Source organism: Odocoileus virginianus, chromosome 14 (assembly GCF_023699985.2).
Source record: "Odocoileus virginianus isolate 20LAN1187 ecotype Illinois chromosome 14, Ovbor_1.2, whole genome shotgun sequence".
In the NCBI taxonomy this organism is placed as follows: Eukaryota; Metazoa; Chordata; class Mammalia; order Artiodactyla; family Cervidae; genus Odocoileus; species Odocoileus virginianus.
Genome location: NC_069687.1, coordinates 11,881,126 through 11,908,525, shown reverse-complemented (window position 1 = coordinate 11,908,525; position 27,400 = coordinate 11,881,126). Strand labels below are relative to the sequence as shown.

General features: G+C 39.1%; 1 protein-coding gene across 1 annotated transcript in view; it reads left to right on the top strand.

Moving 5' to 3' along the window:
• Positions 1–27,400, top strand: part of DNAH5 (dynein axonemal heavy chain 5) — a 239,614-nt gene that overhangs the window by 136,450 nt on the left and 75,764 nt on the right. Inside the window, 7 exon segments of the mRNA XM_070476407.1 lie at positions 4,179–4,309; positions 8,649–8,802; positions 9,774–10,041; positions 18,798–19,029; positions 20,406–20,520; positions 20,981–21,157; positions 26,938–27,141. Of these exon segments, the coding sequence (XP_070332508.1) occupies positions 4,179–4,309; positions 8,649–8,802; positions 9,774–10,041; positions 18,798–19,029; positions 20,406–20,520; positions 20,981–21,157; positions 26,938–27,141 (1,281 nt within the window).

The window sequence follows — 27,400 nt, the reverse complement described above, 5'->3', positions numbered from 1 at the left end:
GAGATGATTTCAGAGGTTATCTAATCAGTTCTCCCTCTGAAAAACTAAGGAGTGTGAGGAAGACATTTCTGTAAGGCTGGACTAAATCAGGGAGAAGGAGAACAACAGCGAGTAAATCCTAGGGTTGTATGTCCCCAGCCTGAGGACACTTAGCTTGGAAACTTTGAATTCTCAGAATCTGAGACATCTCTGTTGAATTAAGAGTGCAAATGTTATTCCAAAACCAAATATAAAGAACATCTTGAAATTAGTTCCTAGTTTATAGTTGAGTTAAATGTTTCAGGAAGAATAGAGGTACTCTCATGTTTAGTTAATTGAAAGGAAGGAGCCAAAGAATAACATTTTCTAAATAAATAATATCAAAAGCAACTTCCTGACTAGGTATCTATTGGAGACAAAATCTGATTGGCTTTGGGGTTCCACAACAGCTAGAAATGAGGTTATTTATGTTAATCTTTTGCTTGAGGAAGTTCTCTAGACCTTTCCTTTTTCTGGGTTTTACAGCACAAGTGTGTGTTAGTCGCTTAGTCATGTTCAACACTTTGCGACTTCATAGACTGTAACCCGTCAAGCTCCTCTGTCCATGGGATTCTCTAGGCAAGAAGACTGGAGTTGCTCCTTCCTTCTCCAGGGGATCTTCCCGACCCAGGAACTGAACCCAGGTCTCCCGCTTTGCAGGCAGATTCCTCACTGTCTGAGCCACCAGCAAAGCCCACGGACGATGCATTTCTTCACTTTGTTTGGGAATCACATTCAAGCATGTGTGCCGCAGCCCAGGTCCTTGACTGTGTTTTCCCCTCACTCTCAGCCTCTAGCATGCCTCCTCTGAGATTAGCCAAAGAATCTGTGATTGGAGGTTTTGAGCTCAAATGCCTTATTTCTCACTGTTCCCTAGGCCAACTCTCTCACCTACACTCTCGTTTTCTGTGTATTGTTACATCCTAACTCTGTCATGTGAGTGTGAGCCTCGAAATATGTAACCTAGTTATAAGACAGGATAGAAGCCAAGAGACACGATTGAAGATGAAAACTGCAGCAAAACAGGATGTGGTCTGAAACCAAGTGTGTTTCTTATTTCCTTTCTTTATTAAAATGATGATTTTTGTTTGAAACCAAGAATATTTCTGCAAAATGTCTTTTGCCTCTTTGGTTAAAGTTCAAATCATGGTATGTATGGTTTGTCGTATCTGTTGTGGGTGGTGCTCAATTTAGGGTGTAATTCAGAGAAATCAATTGCTCGTGATTAAACACATCCTGATTCCAGAGCATCTTATCAGTGCTACATTCCCAGCAGGTGTTTTGTTGTGTAGAATTCATCTGCTTGTATTTGTCTTTTCTACAAGACTATAAGCTCTATGAGGGTGGATACCCAATATATTCCCTTCGGTATTCACAGGATAGAGTGCTGCTGAGACAGGCACCCTTGTGATGCTTGATAAATAGGTTGAGAATTGAACCAAATCCCCAGTATGGCCCTAAATACCCTATCTTCCAGTATTTCCATAGCTGGTTTTGAAGTTCCCGCTCTGATGAGGACCCCTCAGGCATTTTGCTGATTCTGAGCCTGTGTGTATCCCATTCCCTCTTCTTAAAATTCGCCCAACTGCTGCCCCGTGTGTCACCTTGCACGATAAACTTCTGTTATTGTTCAAGATCTAGAGAAAATTCCCAGCCCCACATCTCAGATGGCTTCTCAAGCAGTGTTGTTTCCTTGCATTTTTTACTCCAGTTGCTATCATTCCTGCCCACCCCAGCACTCACCACAGTGCTTTATTGCATGTTTCTATTAGTAGGTCTCTCTCCTCTATTGGAATATGAGCACCTGCAAGGCAGGATGGGCATTAATACATTTTAAAATATTTGCTACAGAAATTAAAAAATGAATATCTCTATCTCACAGTCTGAGATAGTGAGACAAGATAGCCTCATTTGAAGTTCTCACTTCATTGTATTTTCTCTTATAATTTCTGTTTTTAACTAGACTTTGAAATTACTTTTAAAGTATTCTATTTGTTTGTTCACATATATGTTCGCTTGTCAAATGTGTTTTAAGGGTTTCTCATATGCTAGAAGGGGCTTCCCAGGTGGTGTGCAGTGATGAACAATCCACCTGCCAATGCAGGAGACGTAGGAGACATGCGTTCGATCCCTGGATGGGGAAGATCCCCTGGAGTAAGAAATGAAAACCAATTCCGGTATTCTTGCCTGGAAAATTCCATGGACAGAGGGGCCTGGTGGGCTACAGTCCATGGGGTTGCAAAGAGCTGGACACGACTAAGCCACTGAGCAAGTATGCACATAGTTCTGGAAGGTGGGAATGGAAATTTTTAGTTTCAGACCTAAGCCCAGTTGCTGGAAAAGTTATTGGGATGAAAGTTTCCAATACCTACTTAATAATAATTATTTAAACCCTTGATATATTCACCAGCATCAACTAAAGGAAATGGTTATTGAAAAAGTCATGTATTTTGCATAAGTTAACCAAGAAAAGATAGAATACTGAGTGGCTGCAGTAACTTCTTTCCTGTCTTGTCTGTACCTCTTGAAGTAACTCCAGGGAAAGGATATGAACAGACATTGGGAAAATGCTACGAATTCTTGCCTGTACCACCTCTCCCCTGCCTGCAGCAACTTAGGGGAGAATCACGTGGTGAAGATGAGTAGGAGTTTGGAAGAGCAAGGCTCTACCAGGTTTGGTGGAACCAGGTTCTCAGGTCCACAACAGGAAAATGGTCTTCATTTCATAGGGCTCACACTAAATTGGGAGTAAAATCCAAAATCAAGAGTAGTCCCAACAGGAATAGAGTGTAACCCCTGCCAGTGGAGGGAATCCTGAAAAAGGATGTTTAACAAAACCTTATTGGAATGCAGAGGTCAGGCTACGCCAGAAAACTTCCACCGGTAACAGAGAAGTGATCCTTTCTTAGCTCCCATGTAATTCTTGACCATTAATTTAGAAAAAAGCTGATAGTATGGCAATACTGCAGGCTCAAACTGCAGTTAGGAGGTAGAGATAGTCATCACATGGGGTGAAAAATGCATCCAGGAGAATTCTGCAGTAATCCCCTCTAGGTGGGGCTGGAGACCTAAGGGTGAAAGTAATTCATTGAATATCAATAAAACTAAAGAATCACAGACTTTTACCAAAAAGGTGACTTTGATGGTGAGAAACTACTGACTGGCAGAGTGGACTTCTGGTCTACACATAATCACTTAGTAGCTACCTTAGGTAGCACTGTCTTTGACAAATAATATGAGTGTTTATGTTTATTCCTTTCAAATTCCATAATTTATACCATATTTTGGAAAATTTTTTGCCCTCTATTAAAACTACATTAGTTTTTAAATGTGGAGGATATTCTAATTAATCGTGTGTTGTGTATTCCAAGGATACACATTGTTTTGAAATTTTCTGTTCTCTTTCCTGTTCTCCTAAATTAGATTGGCAAACTAAAAGGAAACCTCAAAGTCCCCTTTATTTCTCCCCTTGAAAACCCAGAGCAAGACACAGTCTGGGCTCTGCCTACTGTTCTGTACTGCTCTCCTCTGAGTTACCTAAAAGGTACATCTCCCTACTCTCCACTGTTCTATTTCAGAAATGCCTTCATTTGTCCAACCAGTGTATCTATCTATTCTGGTCCTAAGATGCCTACATCTTCTAAAATGCTTAAACAGGCATATCTCATTTTATTGCCCATCACTTTAATGCACTTAGCAGATACTGCAATTTTTACAATTGAAGGTTTGTGGTCACCCTGTGCCAAGCAAGTCTGTTGGTGTCATTTTTCCTGTAGCATTGACTCACTTCATTTCACTGTGTCAAATTTTGGTCATTCTCACAATATCTCAAACCTTCTACCAGCAAAAAGAGGATCATTCACTGAAGGCTTAGATGATGGCTAACATTTTTTAGCAATAAAATATATTTCAATTATGGTATGTGCAGGTTTTTTAGACATAAGGCTATTGCACAGTTAATGGTAGAGTGTAAACATAACTTTCATTTGTATTGGGAAATCAAAAAATATGTGTAACTTTCTTTACTGCAGTATTTGTTTTATTATGGTGGCATGGACTTGAATCTACAGTATCTCCTAGGTATGCCTGTATTTAATAAATAGGAAAAAAGTGGAATATTGCACATTAAATGAGATGTCTTTTTCTTTTCTATATTCTAGATCTCACGAGTCATTCGTACTCCCCGGGGAAATGCCCTCCTGGTTGGGGTGGGCGGATCGGGGAAGCAGAGCTTAACAAGGTTGGCTTCATTCATCGCCGGCTACACTTCCTTCCAGATCACTCTGACAAGGTAACACGCCTTCACTTTAATTAACCTGAAATGGATTTTGATAAATGGTTCTTAGAAGCCACTTGGAGTTAAGAATGCATTTATCTTAATGTAAAGGAACCATAATAGTTTTCTTTCTTAAATGTTGACATTATTGTTTTCTATCAACCTCTGTCATAGACCATGAAGATTTCACATGAATAATTTGCTTTAGAAACATTTTAGCCTCTCATTTCATCTTGGTTTTCATGTTATACTTGATATGAGTATTATGTATATTCCTTTAGTGCATTTTAGAAGAAATATATCCATACTAAATGTTAATTTAGGGCTTCCTCATGGCTCAGCAGTAAAGAATCTGCCTGCCAATGCAGGAGATGCTGGATATACAGGTTCAATCCCTGGGTCAGGAAGATCCCCTGGAGGAGAAGATAGCAACCCACTCCAGTATTCTTGCCTGGAAACTTCCATGGACAGAGGGGCCTGACTCTTTGTGACCCCCTCTAGTCCATGGGGTCACAAAGAGTCGGACATGACTGAAGCAACTGAGCATGCAGGCAAGCAAATGTTAAATCAGATTTCAAGAATAGTAAACTGTTGGTAAACTGGGAAAATAGATTAAAAGTTTGTTGATTTACTTATTCGTGTGTTTAAAAGTATTCATTGAACACCAACTATGTGTCAGGCACTGGCTCAATGCTGGGGTACACAGTAAGCAAGGTAAGCCTGACCTGTGTCATCATGGAGCTTATAGCAGTTTAACGGGGACAGCTGAGCAACTCATTCAATAAGATGTGATACGTAGGTTTTATCTCTGTTAAGGAAATAAGTGCAGACTGGAGTCTATTGAAATGTGAGGGAAGGACTTCTAACCTACTTTAGGGGATGGTCACAAAGGCTTCCAGGAGAAAGAGATGCTTCAACTGAGATCTGAATGAGTAAGAATTATCTCAGAGAAGAGGAACAGCAGAGAATGTTCCAGGCAAAAGGATCAGCACATGTAAAAATCACATTTGAGACCCTGGAAGCTGTTACATATGGCTGGTATATAACTTAAGGTGGAAGGTGGGAAAGGAAGAAAAACGGAAGCCTTTGGAGGTGTCATAAGGAATTTGGACTTCATCCTAGTGACTCAGATGGTAAAGAATCCGCTTGCAATGCAAGAGTGAGTGAGTGAGTGAAGTTGCTCAGTCGTGTCCGACTCTTTGCAACCCCGTGGACTGTAGCCCATCAGTTCCTCCATCCATGGAATTTTCTAGGCAAGAGTACTGGAGTGAGTTGTCATCAGTCCCTGGGTTGGGAAGATCACCTGGAGAAAGGAACTGGCTACCCACTCCAGTATTCTGGCCTGGAGAATTCCATGGACTGTAGAGTCCATCAGGTCACAAAGAGTTGGACACGACTGAGCCACTTTCACTTCACCAAAGCACTGGGAAACCGTTCATCAGGGGAGGTGTGTCAGATTTGCACACGGAGAAGATGGACAGAAGGAATGAAACCGAAAGGTTAGAAGGCTAACTCAGGGATCTAGGCCAAAGATGGTTGTGTCCAGAGCGGAAGCAGTGAGAGTGGAGCATAGAAGGCAGACTCAAGAGATCCTCAAGAAACTGGCACTTTTGAACTTGATGCATCTTGGTTCTAGCTTGGGAAACTGGATAGTTGGTGCTGGTGCTCATCAAAGTAGCGACCCCCAAGATAAAGAGAGGCCAAACAGAACTTCAGGATGAACCAAGATAAGGTGAGAAGCAAGAGGCCAGTTTGGAAAGTTTATCTGGGCAGAAAATTATTAGAAGCTAATTTTTTCTAGGTATGAGTCTTGCCTGTCAGGTGTTGACTAAATGTTGGTTTGGGGCCGTGATTTCTGAGATGGAGGCTCATCGCCACTTGCTGTGACAAATGTTGGAAATGATTAAACACTGGGTTTGGAGAGCCAGATACTCAGGTTGTTGTTGTGACACCTTTTATTTGGTCTAAATTACTGAATTCTGCTTGGAGAGTCAATCTAGAATGTTATTTTTTTTTCCCAAGTACTAAAATAGAGAGAAATAATTTTAGTTACATTGTGTGTAATTCTAGTTTGTGGCTAGAAGCAACAATAGATAAAAGATAACCTGTTCAGAAAAGGGATTGAACTCTGAGATTTTTGTTCTCATATTTTGTATAAAACTTACAGTTTTCGAAGTACTTTTACATGCACAAGCTAATGTGATCTTCAAAAGAACTTTGTGGCTTTGTGGGTTAGCAGAACATTTTATAGCTGAGGCTCAGAAAGGCTATGATTTGCCTGAAAACCGAGATAAACATGGGAATTGACCACAATGTTTCTGGTCTGCCTTGACTTTGATGACACTGTGCTACCTCAGAAAAAAATACCTTAGGACTCCTCTCTCTGTGATAAATTAGTTCCTCTGCGTGTCGTGCTGGGGATGCTCTTGTACTGAGAAAGAGCATGGTCAGGGCCTTCTCTGGCTTCTCAGAAGCTTCTGGAGACCATCCTACTGTGTTAGCCTTTACATAGCCATGTGGTCACGGCTCAGGAAGTAAGAGACTCTCCTTTGGAAGCACAGCTATTTGTTAGAGGACTCAGGCCATGTTATTTGAGGCAGTGGGGTCCTTGAGATCTAGGAGACTGGGCTGAAACTTTTCCCTATATCTCAAGAAGATACTTTGTCTTGAAAGAAACGGGCACTTTTTTCTCCCTACCTCTCTCTCTTTTTTTCTCTCTCTCCCTTCCATTCCTTCCCTCGCTCCCTCCCCGCATCTTTCTTTCTTTCTTTCTTTCTCAGGGGACGGTGTCTTTGCACATGTTTTTCTCACCTTTCGGATCTCATTTATCTAGATGTTTTCTTAAAATATTGCCGCATGAGCACTGTCTAAATAGTCAGGACATGGAAGTAACCTGGATGTCCATGGGCAGATGAATGAATACCGAAGTTGTGGTCCATATACACAACTGACTATTACTCAGTCATAAAAAGGAACGAATTTGAGTCAGTTCTAGTGAGGTGGATGAACCTGTTATGTAGACTGAAGTAAGAAAGAGAAAAAACAAATGTCATGTATTAATGCATATATATGGAATCTAGAATAATGGTACTGATGAATCTGTTTGCAGGGCAGCAGTGGAGATGCAGACATAAAGAACAGGCTCGTGGATGCAGTGGGGGAAGGAGAGGGTGGGAGAAATTGAGAGAGTAGCCCTGAAACCTACACATTACCATACACAAAACAGATAGCCTTTGGGAATTTGCTACATGACAGGGGGAGCTCAACCTGGAACTCTGTGACAACTTGGGGGGGTGGGGGGTGGGATGGGGTGGGAGGTGACTGAGAAGTTCAAGAGGGAGAGGGTATATGTATACCTGTGACTGGTTCAAGTTGGCAGAAATATTGTAAAGCAACACAATATGGTAAAGCAATTATCTTCCAGTCAAAAATAAATAAATTAAAATTTTGCTGCATGGTAGTGGTATTTCTGGTCCCAGAGTTTAGGTTTTAAATGTTGAAAAAGCACAGAGCATAGAAGTTAAATATTTTGTAGCTTTTTAAAAATCAGAAGGCCATTGGCTCTTGTGCCTTGAATTCTGAGTTATCTAATGACGAAAACTTCAGATACTAATTTATTGAATCTGAGTCTCCAGGATAAGAATATCTTAATTTTCCCTTTTGGCAGTCATGGGCTCCTCTATATTGGGACCTCTTTACATTTCATGATTGCAAGCTGACTTTCACTAAAGGATTGCTTTGGACATGAGAGAAGAGTTAAGAGTGGGATATTTAATAATGTTTCCAGTGATTCTACTTCAGTGCACTGATTGCTCAGAAGATTCTTTCATGTGAGATACAAAGATGTAATGAAAATAGTTGTGTTGGGAGATTAGGAGGGCCCCATTTATAACAGGGTGTCTTCCTCATGCCATATAATGAAGACTTGAAATTCTTTAGTTTAATTCACTTTATGAGGTAGCTTCTAAAATATAAATTGCAGATGGGTGCTTAGTAAATATTCCAGCTTGGCTTTTCCATTATCTTTACCAACAAATATTTTCAAAATGAGACATATATGCTCATTTTGATGGCATTTAGTTGTGCTAAAAATTGCACTTTTGTTTCAGGTTGGTTTTTCATTCTAGATGTTTTTTGTGTGTAATATGTTTTATAAAATGTGGAGTTTTAAAAATTATTTTCTTTTTTGCAAGTAAATACAGTGAACCAGTAACAGTTGCATACAACAAAATATCTACCTGATGGCGTAATATCAGCATTTTTTTGGTTAACCAAATGGCATAAAGCATTGTTACAGGGGTCTTTCCTTTCCATGAACATATTTTAGCTAATGGCACAATGACACTTTTTCTAGATCCTACAACACATCAAATCTGATGGAAGACCTGAAGACATTGTATAGAACAGCTGGTCAGCAAGGCAAAGGCATCACTTTTATTTTCACAGACAATGAAATTAAAGATGAGTCATTTTTGGAATATATGAATAATGTTTTATCATCGGGTGAGGTAGGGGCTTATTCTTTTCTTAAATTGGAGTGTAATTGCTTTGCAATGTTGTGTTGGTTTCTGTTGTACAGCGAAGTGAATTAACTCTATGTATATGCCCTCCCTCTTGGACCTCCCTCCCACCGTCCCCCCTGTCTCACCTCTCTAGGTCATCACAGAACTCTGAGCTGAGCTCCCTGGGCTATACAGCAGGCTCCCACTAGTTCGCTATTTTATACAAAGTAGTGTATATATGTCAATCCCAATCTCCCAGTTCATTCCACCCTCCCCTGACATCCCTGTATCAGCAAGTCCATTCTTTTCATGCCTATGCCTCTATTCCTGCCCTGCAGATAGCTTCATCTGTACCATTTTTCTGGATTCCACATATATGCGTTAATATATGATATTTGTTTTTCTATTTCTGATGTCACTCTTTTTGACAGCCTCGGGGTCCATCCACATCTCTGCAAATGACTCAATTTCATTCCTTTTATGGTTGAGTAGCATCCCATTGTGGATATGTACTACATATGTGTTTTGTCTCTTCAGATACCCCCCAGAGTTAGGAGGATTTCCTTCTGTATTTCTCTCTGTTAAAGTACTGAATCAGTACTATTATTGGGATTAGGTGATTGGTTTGAAGAATGGCTTTTCCTACTGGGTTTTTGAGGAATAAAACTCCCAATCAAAATGTTGAAGATGTTAATGGAAACTCCAAGAGAGAGAGATGGAAAAACAGAAGAAGGTTGCAAGGAAAGCTGGTTGGATTTTTGATATGCCCATTCACTCCCTTAAAGGACTCTGACTCTAAAACAGAAGAATTTATGTGTATTAAAATGTGATCTATCTTATTGTGAGGACTTTGGTTGATTTTCTAAACATGAGTTTAAGGACACAAATGAAGAAAATGCTTTGTACGTATCGGGCTGTAAATTCTGATTTTTTTTATATTCCTATATTGAATTTGAACGTCTGCACTTTTCTCGAAGGTCTCCAACCTCTTTGCTCGTGATGAAACTGATGAAATTAACAGTGATCTCATATCAGTCATGAAGAAAGAGTGTCCCAGGCACCCTCCTACTAATGAGAACCTGTATGGCTTCTTCATGAGCCGGGTCCGACAGAACCTTCACATTGTCCTCTGCTTTTCGCCGGTGGGGGAGAAATTTCGAAATCGAGCTCTGAAGTTTCCTGCCCTTATTTCAGGATGCACTATTGACTGGTTCAGCCGATGGCCCAAGGATGCCTTAGTTGCTGGTTGGTATGGGGGAGATTTTTTATATCAGAATTTCTGGTTTATAGTGTGTGTGTGTGTATGTATTTATATTCCATGCCATCCACTGGATTGAGCCAAAAGTCACTTTGTCCGAGGTTTGAGGATTTTTGCAAGACTTTGCTCTTTCTCATTTGGCAGCTAATTTTTTCCCCAGAGTGTGGTTATCAGCGAATGACATCTTCAGCCTGTCCCCCTTGGGTTAATTTATGGTGATTCTGATGTTTTCAGTGTGGTTTAAAGCTTTGTCTTAGTTGGTCCCCGGGCAGGTCCCGGGACATCACAGGAGGGCACTGAGGTTTTAATCTCTCTAATAGCATTTGTGTTCTTTTTTAAGTGGGTTGGTCAACCTCAGAGCAATTTAAGCCAGGTAGTGCCTTCTTGTGGCTGCCAGGCTGGAAATCAAAGAGGAAAATGTTATCATTCGTCCTCTGATGGTTTCTGGGCCTGAAAAAGGATTGTTCAACAGAGACTTTCATGATTGGAGCCCTTGCTGCTTCTGCTTATGTTTAATCCTTCATCCTGTGGAACATGAATGCTTCTCTTAGTCTGTAAATGCAATTGAACATGAAAGTTGTATAGGAGATGTTAGAGAGTGTTCCTTCAGTTTATGGTTTTTTCAGCTTTTGGTGAGAAAGTGTCTGTGGCTATTTTAAAAGGTGGAGATAGTTGAGCCTCACCTTTGACCTATCAAGACTTCAGGAGAACCCTGATTCAGGGCAGTTGTTTTCAGACTTTTTATTAATGTGTCTTCATAATAATTAAGAAGAGGCTTATTTTCCAGTAAAACATGGCAGGTAGCCCTAATAGATAAAACAGTGAGAAGCAGAGGGGAGGAAGGATTCTGAAGCCTCATCCTTTCATGGCCCTGTTACCGGCTTCGACAATGCCTCCCTCCCTAGCTCTGCGGTTCCCAGTGGGAGAATAACTGATTCACTATCTCCCACTCATTATACATGGAAAACTGGGGACAATGGAGCTGAAGGAATTATCAGAGGTGCAAGAAGCCAATAGCTATAGTCAATATATATGCATAGTATATATATAGTGGTGGTGATGGTTTAGTGGCTAAGTCATGTCCAACTCTTTTGTGACCCCCTGCACTGTAGCCCACCAGGCTCCTCTGTCCATAGATTTCCCAGGCCAGAATACTGGAGTGGGGTGCCATTTCCTTCTCCAGAGGAGCTTCCCAACTCAGGGATCAAACCCGAGTCTCCTGCATTGCAGGTGGATTCTTTTACTGCTGACATTTTATTCTTAGCACTCTACTCTCAGTAATAACGGTTTTCTGATCTATGTCTTTTAAACATAGAATACTTTAATATGTTTGAAATACCGATGTACAGTGTTCCCTCTTATAAGATTTGAGAAAATGCCGATGATTTAAAAATTTTAAATCCTATTAAAATGTCAATACAACTAAGGATAAAACTTTAAAATTCTTTGAAGTAAGATATAAATGCAGAGCACAAAACCACAGTATGTAAGAGCTACATTCAAGTATACTGTGAAATATGATAATTGGCATGCAAGTGCTTTGTAGACTGTTATGTAAGGTATTATTACTAACGATAAAGATAACAATTTCAGGTGACAAATACCGTAATATACTATAATTATGATGATGTCATTTAAATTATGGAGCCCTTCCTAGCAAGTCTTCATTTCAGTTATCCCTTCTATCCCAAGACATTGTTGATTTCTCACAATCTGCCCTCTTCTTTTAAATCTCTTTGCATCAACCTAAGCCAGGATTGCATGGGGGGCAGGGAAACTTTTATTTCTATGTCCTCAGCTCCTAGCAAGTGTCCTGACTCTCAGGCATCACCTATTTGTTCATTTATTCCGAACATGTTTATTGAGCTTCACATGCCATTTATGGAGCCAGGCATATTGGAGGGCAAGGCAGACTCATTTCTTCCCTCCAGCTTTCTTCCCTGGCAAGCTCATCCACAGCCTCCTGTGTAATAGGCCCCATCAATTTTTTATCTCTGGTATCATATGTCCCCTGGCTTGAAATCTGTGCACTCAACTGCCTGCTTGACACAGTCTCGTTGATGTTTCATAGGCTCCTTAAACCCAAAATGTCTAAGACTGAACTGGGTCTCTTCAGGTCAGTCTCTCTTACGGAGTCCCACATTTGTTTGTGAAACTCGACAGTCTGAGAGTTCTTTGTCTTTAACACCTTTCTTCAGCTCTCAAGTCTGCTCCATCACTAAGTTATGCCAACTTTATCTGCTAAATATGGTGGAATCTATCCAACTCTTTCCCTTTCAGGGGCATCCTGGGCCAAGCTTTCATTGTAACTCACCTGGAAAACTCAAATAGCTTTCTAATGATCTCTCCTCCTCTCTCACCTGTCTCTCATCCATCTCACATTGTGGAACAGTGATGAAAACATAAACTTGATCACACTGCTTTCTAATTAAAACCTTCCACTGCCCTTAGGAAAAAGCACAGTCAGTCTCTCTCTAGTGTGGCCTTCGAGGCTGGGAAGAACTGGTTCTGTCTGCCTTCCCATCCTCACGTGAGGTCACTCTTTCCTCCTGCTCCATTCTTCTTGATTCTTGAATGTGGCCTTTTTCTTCCCACCCAGTACCCTCTTTCTCCCATTCTCCCTGAGTGCTCCTCCCTTAAATGATGAAGATGATAATGATTATTTAGGGATAAGGACACTTAACGTAAGATCTGTCCTCCTAGCAAGATCTTAACTGTATGGTACAGTAGGTTAACTCTAGGCACAATGGCATACAGGCGATCTGTAGGACTTAGTCATTTTGTATAGCTGAAACTTTGTACCTTTTGTCTAACACGTCCCCATTTCCCTCTCCTCCTAGCCCCTGGCAGCCACCAGTCTACTCTCTGCTTCTGTGATTTGACCATTTTAGATTCTTTATGTGAGTGACATCATGTAGCTTTTGTTCATGTGGTCTGGCTTATATCACTCAGCATAATGCCTTCCAGGTTCATCCATGTTTTTGCACATGGCAGAATTTCCTTCTCTTTTTTTAAAGGCTGAATAATATTCCATTGTATGTAAGTATCACATTTTCTTTACCCATTCATCCATGGATGGCACTTACACTGTTTCCATGTCTTGGCTATTGTGAATAATGCTACAGTGAACATGGAAGTACAGGTATCTGTTCAGGATCTTGGTTTTACTTTCTTTGGATATATAACCAGAAGTGGGATTGTTGGATCATACGGTAGTTTTATTTTGAATTTTTTGAGAAATTTCCTGTTTTTCATAGTGTCTGTACCAATTTACATTCCCACTAATAGTATACAAGGGTTCTCATTTCTCTGCTTCCTGGCAAACACTTACCTTTTTTTCCTCGATCATAGATACCCTAACAGGTATGAGGTTATATAATATTGTGGTTTACTTCTACTTTTTATTTTTTATTGAAGTATAATTGACTTACAATGTTGTGTTAGTTTCAGGTGTACAACAAAGTGATTCAGTTACATATACATTTATATATTATTTTTTAGATTCTTTTCACATGTAAGTTATTACAACATATTGATTGTAATTCCCTGTGCCATACAGTAGGCCCTTGTTTATCTATATTATATGTAGTAGTGTGTTTACTGAGTGCATGAGCGATAGTCGTGCAGTCATGTTTAACTCTCTGCGACCCCATGGACTGTATGTAGCCCACCAGGCTCCTCTGTCCGTGGAATTCTCCAGGCAAGAATACTGGAGTGGGTTGCCATTTCCTCCTCCAGATGTATATGTTATTGCCAAATTCCTAATTTTTCTTTCCCCATGAGCTTTCCCCTTTGGTTTTCTCTGTGTTCGAGTCTCTTTCTGTTTTGTAACTAAGTTCATTTGTATAATTTTTCTTTTTTTTAGATTCCACATATAAGTGATATCATATGATATTTTTCTTTCTCTGTCTAACTTACTGGACTATTGTGTTAATATTCTTGGCTCCCTTGTTAAAAATCACATGACTGTATGTGTGTGAGTTTATTTCTGGGCTCTCTATTCTGCCCCATTGATCTACATGCCTGTGTTTATCATGCTGCTTTAATTTTTGTAGGTTGGTTATACATTTTGATACAGGAAGTGATTCTGATTTGTTCTTGCTAAAAATTGCTTTGGCTATTGGGAGTCTTCTGTGATTCCATAAGAATTTTAGCATTAATTTTTCTATTTCTATATAAAATGTCATTGGAATTTTGATAGCAATTTCATGAAATCTGTAAATTACTTTGGGTGCTATAGACATTTTGACAATATTAATTCTTCCAACTTGTGAACGTATAATGTGTTTTTATATATTTATATCTACTGTAAATTTTTCATTAGTGTTTTATAGTTCTCAGTACAAGTCTTTCACACTATTATTGGTGAAATTTATTTTTAAGTATTTTATTTTCTGGTGCTATTATGAATAGTATTATTTTCTTTTTTGAATAGTTTATTCTTATTGTTTAGAGTATTTTTCTAATTTAAAGATACTCAGAATAAGCCAAGTGTCTTCCTCTTTATTTCACACATACCACAAATACAAGATTTTATAGTAATTATATTGCTTCTGAAAAAAATGAAATTCTTTATATGCATGAATTTAAATGGACTGAATCTCTAGATGAAACATTTAAAGAAAAATATGCTTTATTTTATATTATAAAATCCTTGGCCTTCCCACCATTTAGTAATCTTCATTTTGGCAAATCTTTGTTTTTAGCTTAATATGGAGTTGTTTTGAATTGTTTCTAAGTATCCCTATTATCTTTATTCTGATGATATTGTGTTTTTTAATGAAAGTCTGTGATTCCAAAGTCACTACTAAATTCAGTTCACTCGGATTTCTCCAAGGTGAAGATAATTATTAATGTCCTATTGGGCTCCGTTTTAAATAAGCACATTGTTATTAAAATAGGCCATCCTTATTTGTAACTAATGTCTCAATGAAGTCAATGGCATATATATGGCATATATTTCTTTTCAAAGAAGGCCATTTTAATTATATATATAAACTGGCCCTCTTTCAAAAATATTACTTGATTTATTAATATAATGTATAAGATTTCCACCTTATGAGTCAGACACCACTGCTTCTGCAACTGCTTGCAAGTAACAATGGAGCGTAAAGAGAAATGAGGCAACTGCACTTAATAATCGCTCAGAAAGAAATACTAACCGCAATAGTCCCTGCTGTTTCCCAGAACAATTAGCATATTTAGTTTATGAAGCACGTTAGTCAGAAGATACTGTTGAACTTTGAGCTTCAATAAAAAATGTTGTTTAACACTCTAAAGACTCTATAAAGTTTTGCTGTATTTGAATTTCTAAATCAAGGTGCTTTAGGCGTTGGAATTCATCATCTTTGGCTTTGAATTCAGATGCTCCTTCCTGCAAGCAAACTTCTGTAAGCCTCATTTTCTTTATCTTTAAAAGATACATAGTGATATCCATCACTTACGGATATTCTAAGGATTAATTGATAAAGTTTTGTGATTTAGGATCTGCCAGGATTAGATATCTTTTCCCTCTGAAAGTAGCATTAATTATGTGTTTGGCTGTAAGAGAAAACCAGAGCAGTAGTGGCATAAGCAAGTTTTTAATTTTATTTTTGGTGTAAACAAGGTTTTTATTTAATTTTTTCTTTTTCCTGCTACCAAGGAAGTACAGAGATGTGCAGCCTAGAATACAACTGGTGACCTTGTGCCTAGCTTGCTGTCAGCCTTAGGGTCAGGCTCCTGTTCTTGCAGGCCCCAGAGGGCTGCTGCATCTCAGGGCTATATGTCTGTTGGTGACACATGAAGCTTTGTCTCTTATTTGGGACAGGGTTCTTCCCCAGGGACTTATGTCTGCATGTTTTTGGCCAGAACTGGGTCACCTCCAGTTATAAGAGAGTTTGGGGAATCAAAGACTTTTAGTTGGGTGGATTGCTACTCTGAGCAAATTTAGGATTCTTTTGTTACTAAAAGACAGGGGATGGCTACTGGATAGGCAACTCATGTGCCCTCCTCACTTTATTACTTTAGTTCTTTGAATCCAAATGAATTGGAAATTTGAAAATTTCCAGGTCAGGAAAATTCAGGGACTGAGGCCAGTGTCTTCCCTTCTGTCCCACATACCCATCACTGTGTTCTACACCAAGTGACGTGAGCAAACCTCCACCCGCCTCAGACAGCAGCCTAAAGGTGGGTCCCCAAACTGGCCTTGGTTCCTTGGTAATTGGACATTGAAGACAACAGAAGTGTTTTCCATGCCCTTTTGTCTGAGTCTTAGCAGGCTTGGGTCACCCTAAGAGGAAATGTTCCTTTTTTAACCTTCCCTGCATCAGAGATTATGGGTCTATGGAAACATATACTTAGATTCCATTCCAATTTTTCCTTTGACTTTTTGGATAGACACAAAGACAACTTGCTAAATAATGAAAAAAGTCATCGTTATTGATATTATGGGGATTCCCTGGTGGCTCAGTAGTAAGGAATCTGCCTGCCAATGCAGGAGACGTGGGTTCGATCCCTGGGTTGGGAAGATATCCTGGAGTAGGAAATGGCAACCCACTCCAGTATTCTTGCCTGGGAAATCCATGGACAGAGGAACCTGGTGGGTTACAGTCCATGGGGTCGCAAAAGAGTTGGACTTGACTTAGTGATTAAACAATAACAACAGTTGATACTATCAGTTTACATAAGAAGGTTAAAAATTATTACATGGTAAATATTGGGTCGGCCAAAAAGTTCACTTGAATTTTTCTACAATATATTATAGAAGAACTTGAATGAACTTTTCAGCTAACCCAATACAAGAAAGTTTTCAGAAAGTGGGAACATTTCTGAGAATATCCCTTAATGCCAAATGAAAGACTTGGTATCATGCCTGGCACATAGTGAATGATGCCGCCATCATGGTTAAAACCTACAATTTGTCATAGGCAAGAATTGTTCATGTGTTTTCAATGACTAGACTTAAACTTCCTAGAACTTAAGTTGTTCTTTATAGTGTTTGCTTAAATTATGTGAAAAAAATATAGCTTCCAAGTGTCTTAATATATTACCTTTCAGTGTATATGTTAAACTCTATTTATAACCCAATTGATAAACTGTTTCTATTATTTACACAGATGTAAATGGTCTCACAGTTATGGCATTAAGAACTTAATTTAGCTATCAATTACTCCCTGATAACTCAGCTGGTGATAACTCAGTTGGTAAAGAATCCACCAATGCAGGAAACCCTGATTCGATTCCTGGGTTGGGAAGATCCCCTGGAGAGGGGATAGGCTACCCACTCCAGTATTCTTGGGCTTCCCTTGTGGCTCAGCTGGTAAAGAATCCACCTGCAATGTGGGAGACCTGGGTTCCATCCCTGAGTTGGGAAGATCCCCTGGAGAAGGGAAAGGCTACCCATTCCAGTATTCTGGCCTGGAGAATTCCATGGACCGTATAGTCCATGGGGTCACAAGGAGTTGGACACGACTGAGCAGCTTTCACTAATACTGAGAAGATTCCATTTTTCATTTCTTTGCTAACCATCACCTGATAGGTTTGTTCACTTGATTCCTTCTCTTTTCCTCCCTTCTTGCTGGCTGTATTTCTATTTGTAATTCTTATGTACATTATTCAATACTATTAGCACTTTTAAAGGAAATCCATAGACCATTTTTTCCTAAGATAAATAAAGGTGTTTATGATAAACTTTAACTATGTTATGTATAAGCCTTGTAAATTCCTTGGGATTGAGACCAAGTTTCATAGTGGTAGGTGTTCAGCACACATGCTGTGTGTATGTGATGATGGATTTGCTCTGACTTGATGACCAGGTCTTATTATAATAAATGCTGTTTTAGAATTGGTCCCATCTTCGGCACTGTTGGGAGGATAAAGGTCTACAACAGAAGATTTTTACTCATACATTTTTAAAGGATACCATAAATTAGAATTGACTACAGATGGCCAGGTGCCACATTTAAGAATAAGATGGCCAGGGCATAAAAAAATTTAGTGCCGAACATTGCACATGCCAAATGCAGTCACAGCCAGGGGGAATTAAGGTTATGGAAGGTTCTGAGCAAAAAAAAAAAAAATAAATGGGGTTGTTAAATATGAGCACCAGGTGGCACTGATTTCTGAGTTATTTGTACCACTTTCATCCTTATGTAAACCATAAAATAGGCTGGCAGCTGACCAGAACCTGCAGCTGTGTATGAGACTTCTTTGTACACGTACCAGAAAACAAAGACTTATGATAGGCTTAAAGTCTGTCACAGTTTTGTACGTGAAAGAAAAAATAAAATTGTTGATGTCATAGGCTTGGGGCCAAAAATGCTGACATATATCTACCTAGTTAGGACTATAAACATGGCATGCATTCCTAAGAACTGTCTTAAGTTTTTTAAATAGCCAGTTAACTTAACATTTTTATTTCTTGGAATGTAGTTGATTTACAATGTTTTGTTTGTTTCTGTTATACAGCAAAGTGAATCAGTTATATGTAAACATTTATCCACCTTTTTTTAGATTCTCATCCCGTATAAGTCGTTATAGAGTATTGAATAGAGTTCTCTGTGCTATTCAACAGGTTCTTATAAATTATCTATTCTCTACATAGTAATACGTCTATGTCAATCCCAATCTCCCAATTCACTCTTCCCTCTTTCCTCCCCGGTAGCCGTAGACTTGTTTTTTACGTCTGTGACTCAAGGCAGTTAGCTTTTAAAGTGATCATTCACTTTCACATTTCACATGCAGCTCTCTTTATTCTTTCCAGTGTCTGAACACTTCCTCTCTGCCTGTGACACTGACTGCAGTTTGGAAACCAAGAAGGCAGTCGTTGAGTGCATGGGCTCCTTCCAGGACGGGGTGGCCGAGAAGTGTGTGGATTATTTCCAGAGACTCCGACGTCCTACCCACGTGACTCCCAAGTCGTACCTCTCCTTTATTCAGGGCTATAAGTCCATATATGGAGAGAAGCGTGTGGAGGTGCAAACTCTGGCCACCAGGTAAGTGTGAGGGTCGTATATGAAGTTATTGTAAAGCAGCGGCTCTCAACTAGGGGCCAATTTGCTCCAAGGAGACATTTTGCAATGACTGGAGACATTTTTGTTTGTTAGAACTAGGGCGGGGGCATGGGGAGTGGTTGAGAGGTACTACTGGCATCAAGAGTCAGAGGTCAGGGATGTGCTAAATATCCTCACAGTGCACCGGACAATCCTCATCATGTAGAATTTTGATGTTGCAGCTCCCTGGACTAGACTGCCAGGTTCCTCTGTCCATGGGACTTCCCAGGCAAGAAGACTGGATGGGTTGCCATTTCCTCCTCCAGAGATCTCCCTGACCGAGGAACTGAACTTACATCTCCTGCGTTGGCAGGCAGATTCTTTACCACTGAGCCATCTGGGAAGTCCTTGCAAAGAGTTTTCCAGCCTCGAAAACCATTAGTGCTGAGGTTGAGAAACCTTCCTTTCAAGTTTGTTCAAAGGATTATTCCATAGTTGCTAGTGGCTTTATTTTTGCCCAATAGGATTAAATATTGCCGAGTTTTCTTGTGGCCTACCAGTTTGTACAGTATTGGATGGTAGTAATAGAAACCTTGAGCTTGGAAAAAAGCTGAGAATACAGACATCCCCTCCCCCCTCCCCTCATCCCTTTGTTCCCACACGTTCTGAGTGTCTGGGATAGAAGAGTCTGCTTGATACATGTGTTCTCTGCAAAGCAAATACCTTACTTCACTGAAATTTGTTCCCAGCTCTGCTTTGCTGTTTTATGAACACTTATGTCTTCTGCCTGAATACAGCCAAGAAGCAGCCAAGGTTGCTACCTAAGGGACCCCTGGATGAGTGGTTGGACTAAATGACTCTAAGAACCCCTGTTTTTAAGATCACATTATTTTAGAGTCAAACAGGCAGCTGATCCCTTCACGAGGCAGTTCGATGGCTTTAAATTTGTTTCTTTCCTTGATCACAAATCTTCCTTCTTTTAATATCATTGGTCTCATTAGAAAAAAAGAAGTTTTTTATTTCCCTTCCTCCATGATAGGGTTTCAAGAAATTGAAGTCTGTTGTCATTTAGCTAAAGTTTATTAAGCATGTTTCTTGCATGAGACAGATTGTTGACACTGTTATTCCTCATATCATGCAGTGTTCTTAGCAGACTCACTCTTTTCACATTTAGTCTATGAAGAACTGACATGTGACTTTAGTCTGAAATCAAGCCTAGACATTTACTCTTTTTGTCAAGCCCTCTTGGGCTTGCTATTGTATATACAGTATTCTTCAAATATGATCATTACCATCTACATCAGTAGACCAGTACTTAGAAAATGTGGCCAAGAACCACACATGTTAACACTCCCCTCGCCTTGGATTTTTAATCTCAGAATGAATACTGGATTGGAAAAGCTAAAAGAAGCTTCAGAGTCTGTTGCAGCTCTGAGCAAAGAACTAGAAGTGAAAGAAAAGGAGCTCCAAGTGGCCAATGATAAAGCTGACACGGTGGGTAGACATTGACACATGAACCATATTTGTTTTGAATTCCCAATTCACAAATGTGAATGCTTCTTCTCTTAGTTGTAATCATGGAAGTGCAAATGATTTATTTCCATTATAATACCATATATACACACCAGTGATGCTGTGAATGAAATAGGTAACTGATGAGAACCTACGGTATAGCACAGGGAACTCAATGCTCTGTGATGACCTAGATGGGAAAGACATCCACAAAAGTAGGGATGTATTTATACATACAGCTGATTCACTTTGCTGTATAGTAGAAACTAACGCAACATTGAAAGCAACTATACTTCAATAAAAATTTTAAAAAGTACCATACTCTTAATTCTATGTATGAAAAATTGTGTAAGTGGACAAAATCAACAAATCCAGGCAAAAATGTGCATTTTGAGCTGGGTGATTTTTGATGTACTTTTTTTTGGTTTTCATGTTGAATTAGGTCTTAAAAGAAGTGACTATGAAAGCACAGGCTGCTGAAAAGGTCAAAGCTGAGGTCCAGAAGGTGAAGGACAAAGCCCAGGCCATTGTCGACAGCATCTCGAAGGATAAAGCCACTGCTGAGGAAAAACTGGAAGCAGCAAAGCCAGCATTAGAAGAAGCAGAAGCAGCCTTGCAGGTACATCTTTGTGATATAACAGATGTCATCTTCTAGGGCCTTGGAGGAAGATTAGGCAGAAAAGATGAATAAGAACGAAGAAATGTTCTACTGCTTCAGACCAAAGCTCTCTTTACTGCAATGATTTCAAGTGATATATTCTGCTTGGAGATGTTATTTGCTGTTTTTTTTTTAAGATATTGCACGTGGCACTTCACATGTTATCTTCTCACTCACAAGTGATAGGCAGTGCCGTATAATAGTGGTCTGGGTGCTAGCTTCTCATTTCAACTCTGTCACCAATAAGCTGTGTGACATTGGAAAAGTCACACAGAATTTCTAAAATATTTTTTTCACTCATTCATTGAGGACGTTGGAGTAGGTTAGTAAGATACAGCTTTCTCTGAGTGTACATATAAATTATCCAAACAAAGGACTACTGATCTAGTGCTGCGCATTCAGGTCAGGCTTTGACCAGGCTTCCAACACAATGCAATTATGTGGCAATATCATAAATGATGAAATTAGAAACGAGGTTGGATTCTGGGAAAATATGTTGAATCTATTGAAGTAGGCCATATCTTCAAGGGCTGGCCCTTTTTGAGAATGGTCTAATTTGAGATGTTTTGGACTCAAGATTGTTTTTACTATTTCTTCCCTGGTGGTCCAGTTGTTAACACTCTGCACTTCCAATGCAGCAGGTGCAGTTCAATCCCTGGTCAGGGGAATAAAATCCATAGTCTACTCATCTATTCCCTATGTTATTGACTCTTGGCTTAGAAAGTGGCTGGAGAAATGGAACACTGCTGACTTGTCCATTGCTAATTCAAGTTATATAACCTCAATTGAACTTGCATTATTATGTGATGTAGTTACTATCTTTTTGCTACCTTAGCACACTTCCTGAAACACTTAAAATTTTTTTGATCCAAGTTAAGTCTTTAAGCTTTCTGAGTTTGTATATAACATATCATATAAAAGAATTTTTACTCTTTAGAGACAATGAAGATGTTGCCTTCCTTTCTTATCTTTCCAAAGTTTAACACCATTCATACAGGTGATATATCTTTCCTTACTGTTTCTTCATTCCTTCTTGCACCAGCTAAACTGTCCTCCTTAATCCATGAAGTCTTCCAGGGTCCTTAGCCTCTCAGATTGGTGGGTACCTCATCTTCCCCAGTCCCACTTTTAAAAGACCGATTTATGAAGTTATGATTGATACACAAAAGGCCACATGTATTTAGTATGTTTGGCTTGGTGAGTTTGGGATGAGTGCACACCTGTGAAGCCACCACCACCTTCAAGGCCATAGACACATCCATCAACTCTCAAAGTTTCCTCCTGCTCCCTTTATTAATGTTTTTCTTTAAAATTTTTATTTATTTATTTTTATTGGAGTACAGTTGCTTTACAGTTTGTGTTAGTTTCTATTTTACAGTAAAATGAATCAGCCATACGTTTACATATGTACCCTCCCTTTTGGACATCCTTCCCATTTAGGTCACCACAGAGCATTAAGCAGAGTTCCCTGTGCTATACAGTAGGTTCTCACCAGTTACCTGCTCATCAGTAGTGTATATGTGTCCATCCTAATCTCTCAATTCCTCCTATCCTTCCTTTCCCCCTTGGTATCCATATATTTGTTCTCTAGTTCTGTGTCTCTATTTCTGCTTTGCATATAAGATCATCTATACCGTTTTTTTTTTGATTCCACATATATGGATTAATATATGATTTTTATGTTTCTTTTTCTGACTTACTTCACTCTGTATGACACTCTGAAGGTCTATTCACATCTCTACAAATGACCCAGTTTCATTCTTTTTTATGGCTGATTAGTATTCCACTGTGTATGTGACCACATCTTCTTTATCCACTCCTCTGTTGATAGACGTTTAGGTAGCTTCTGTGTCCTGGCTACTGCAAATAGTGCTGTTATGAACATTGGCATGCATGTATACAACTGAAGATCTACCCATTGACAAATTTCAAGTATACAGTAAAGTATTGATAACTGTGGGCACTGTGCTGTAGAGTAGATCTCTAGAATTTATCTTGCATAACTAAAACTTTGTACCCTTTCACCATCACCTTCCATTTCCTTCTTCCTCCATACCTGGGCAACCACCATTCTACTCTCTGCTTCAATGAGTTTATTTGAGATTTCACATATAAATGAGATCATGCAGTATTTGTCCTTCATGTTTAGCTTATTTCACTTGACAAAATATCTTCCAGGACCATCCATACTGGGTGTAAATTCTGCAAATAGCAGAATTTCCATTATTTAAGCCTGAATAATATTCCACTGGATGTAAATACCACATTTTCTTTATCCACTCATCCATCAATGGACATTTGCATTGCTTCCATGTCTTGGCCATTGTGAATAATACAGCAGTGAACATGAGTGCAGATATCTCTTTAAGATCCTGAGCATCATCCTTCCCCTGCTTGTTTTAAGACACTCTGGCACCACTGAGGGTCTTTGATCAATAGAGAGAAGACAAGGATAGTGTAAAGAAACTTCTAAACCTTTATTGGACTTGTGATACTAACAGCATTATAGGAACTGAGCATATGGTGTCTCAGTTCTTACAGGTCTGCATTTTCATAAGATTTCAAAAGCTTGACATTTCTTTTAATGTTATAAAATATTTTCCAATATCCTCCTAATTTAGTACTCTATACCACTAAAATATTCAGCAATGTCATCAATGCAGAAATATCTGGGAATAGGGGTAAGGTGATGGGGTATGTGGGGGAGGTTTTCAATAATTTCCTTCATTGGTTCTGACTTCATCTTATTGCCTCCTTGTAAGTTTTGAAATCCGGTACTACCAATTCATACTAAGAAATTCCAGGTACACTCAAACTCTGTCTTGGCATCAACCATGCAAATCTACAAAACAAATAAAGTAACATCAAAGAATGTGTCTGTTCTTATCTCACTGCTAATCTGACCTGACTGTTTTGGGTAATAACATATATATATATATATACATACACATACATACATACATACATATATATATATATATGCACACATATGTAATAGTCATATTTTTTTGCCTGTAGAAAAAGAGGAATCTAATATTTAGCTGAAATAGGTTGAACTTCAGCTATACCCCCGTCCCCAATTCATTTTACTTGGGTCCCCAACATAATTGAGTCTGAGTCTATTTGAGACTCCCCCCTTTTAAAGCTAAAGGGAAAATAAACAAATAGGACCTAGTCAAACTTATAAGCTTTTGCACAGCAAAGGAAACCATAAACAAAATGAAGACAGCCCACAGACAGAAAATATTTGCAAATTATGAGACCAATAAAGGGTTAATTTTCAAAATATACAAACAACTCATACAACTCAATTAAAAAAAACCCAATCAAAAAGTGAGCACAAGATCTAAATAGAGGTTTCTCCAAAGAAGACATACAAATGGCCAACAGAAACATGAAAAGATGATCAACATTACTAATTATTAGAGAAATTCAAATCAAAACTGCAATGAGATATCACTTCACACCAGTCAGAATGGCCATCAGCAAAAAGTCTTACAAATAATAAATGCTAGAGAGGGTGTGGAAAAAAAGGAGCCCTCCCACACTGTCAGTGGAAATGTAAATTGGTACAGCTTCTGTGGAGAACAATATGAAGGTTCCTTAGCAATTAAAAACAGAGCTACCCTGTGATCCCACAGTCTCACTTCTGGGCATTATACATAGAGAAAACTATAATTTGAAAATATATATGCATCTCAGTTTTCACTGAAGCACTATTTATAATAGCCAAGACATGGGAGTGACCTAAATGTCCATCAACAGATAAGTATAAAAAAGATGTGGTACATATATACAATGGAGCATTACTTAGCCATGAAAAGAATGAAATATGCTATTTTCAGCAACATGGATGGACCTACCTAGAGATTATCATATTAAGTGCAATATGTTGGAAAGAGAAAGACAAATACTGTATGGTATCACTTATATGTGGATACAAATGAGCTTATCTATGAAACAGAAACAGACGCAGAGAATAGACTCGTGGTTGCTAAAATGCTGGGCAAGGGCTGGATTGGGATTTAGGGTTAGAGGATGCAAACTGTTGTGTGTGTGTGTGTATATATGTATATATTTATAACTGAATCAGTATACTATGCACCTGTAACTAATCCAACATTATAAATCAACTATACTTTGATAAAATAAATTTTAAAACAAAAAGCTAAAGTGAAGTAAGCATGTCAGGCTCTTTTATATCCACTTTAATTTGATCCTGCTTTCCCTATTGGCAGCTATTATGTTTCTCTCCTTTCTCTTTTATAGCCAAATATCTCAAATTAAGGTCTGTCTGCCATTTCCAGTTTTTTTTTTTTTTTAATCCACAAATTCTCCTTCACTTCCAGCTGTCTAGAATTCACAAATGCTAGTGTACTGAAACAACCCTTTTCAAAGTAGATAGTTACCTTTCTAATTACCAGGTTCAGTGGTTTTCTTTTCTTCTTATTTTCCCCGAAATTCTCAGAGAAAAGATCATTAGCTTTGATAAGAAGTTCATGGGGTTCCTTCCGTTGACAGGAGGGTTGCAAATGGAAATCAGACGGAAGGTCTGCAAAGCCTAGAAGGAATGAAGGTGCAGTATGTCCTAGAAATAGGACAGTATCAGATGCTTATTTTTGTTTCCAATGCTTATTCCATTGATAGGACTGATAGAACAATTATTATTGACCACAACAGGTCTATGTGACTGTTAAGTAATTCACTGTATAAGAATCTTTGTATGGAGCAGCACTTTTCTAAGAGCTTAGTGAAATTCCGATTGCTCGTGTTCCATCTTCTAAAGGTCAGTTTCCAGCTAAGAAACCTCTAATTATGCAACTGGCAGCCCCGAGGCTACCCGCTGGTGTCGGTCCACTGTGATGAGCTGTAAGAGAGAGAGGCAGATTCTTGACCTACATAACTAATGAGTAAAAAAAGCACTGCAAGTCCTGGAGTTTCCCTGGTTGAGAATCCCTGGAACCTGCTTTAGAGCTGATGATTCTTTTCCTTTCAGATTGCTTCCTTTTCTGACACTAAGTGGCTGTTAACAATTTTAGAGAAGTCACAGCTCCTTATCAGCTGGCCAACACGTCTCTCACTGTGTCTCTGCCTGTCACTTTGAATTGTAAAAATTTGAACTTGTGGGGATGTGTGTTTCTTTGGGATTAAATATGCTTCTAGCCCTCATGACTGCGGCGAACTTAAAAAATGCTTGTGTTCCTCTGTTGAAGTCCAGTTGTCTCCTACATACGAATGTTTAAGTTGCGAACTTTCAAAGATGCCAACGTGGGTTCGATCAATGTCAGGCATGGGTGAAACCGAAGCTTGCCCTCCATCTCCTGTTGCTGACGATCCTTCAGCTCTACCATCTCCCACCCCTTCTCCCTCCTCTAGCCAGTGACACTTCTTGCCTGTTCACTCTATGCCAGCCCCTGTGTGCCAGTTGTTCTGTTACTACTATACCTTTCAAGGTACTGCGTACTGTAGGATTGAAAGTGGTTTGTATCTGTTTGCTTTTTATGTATTATTTGTGGGAAAAGTATTATAAACCTATTACAGTACAGTACTGTATCGCTGAGTGGGTTTGTTGGGTTCCCAGGCCAACTTTGTTGGACTTACGAACAAGTTGGACTTACAGATGTGCTCACAATGGAACTTGTTCATATGTGGGGGACTTCCTGTAGCAGTCTTTGGAGAGTAAATGTTTGTGTCCACTTTTTCTGTCTTGAGACTGGATGATGACCTCCTCTCCTCCCCAGACCATCAAGCCTTCCGACATCGCTACTGTCCGCACGCTAGGCCGACCCCCTCATCTCATCATGAGGATCATGGATTGTGTGCTGTTGCTGTTTCAGAGGAAGGTCAATGCGGTGAAAATTGACCTGGAAAAAAGCTGCACCATTCCTTCCTGGCAGGAATCTTTAAAACTGATGACAGCAGGAAACTTTCTACAGAATTTGCAGGTTGGTAGTTCAGTAATGATGGGCTAAGACGGGACTCAGACTTCATTGGAGTGTCTGGATCCCTTAACAGAAAATGAATTTGCATGCATATTTTTTAACTTACTGTTTTCCATCTTTATTGGGGTATAATTGATAGATAAAAATGTGTTATAATGAAGATGTATGACTTGAGGTTTTGATGTTTGTATTAATGCATTGTGAAATGCCTTCACCACAGTCCATCCATTTGTTGTTCAGTCACTCAGTCGTGTCTGACTCT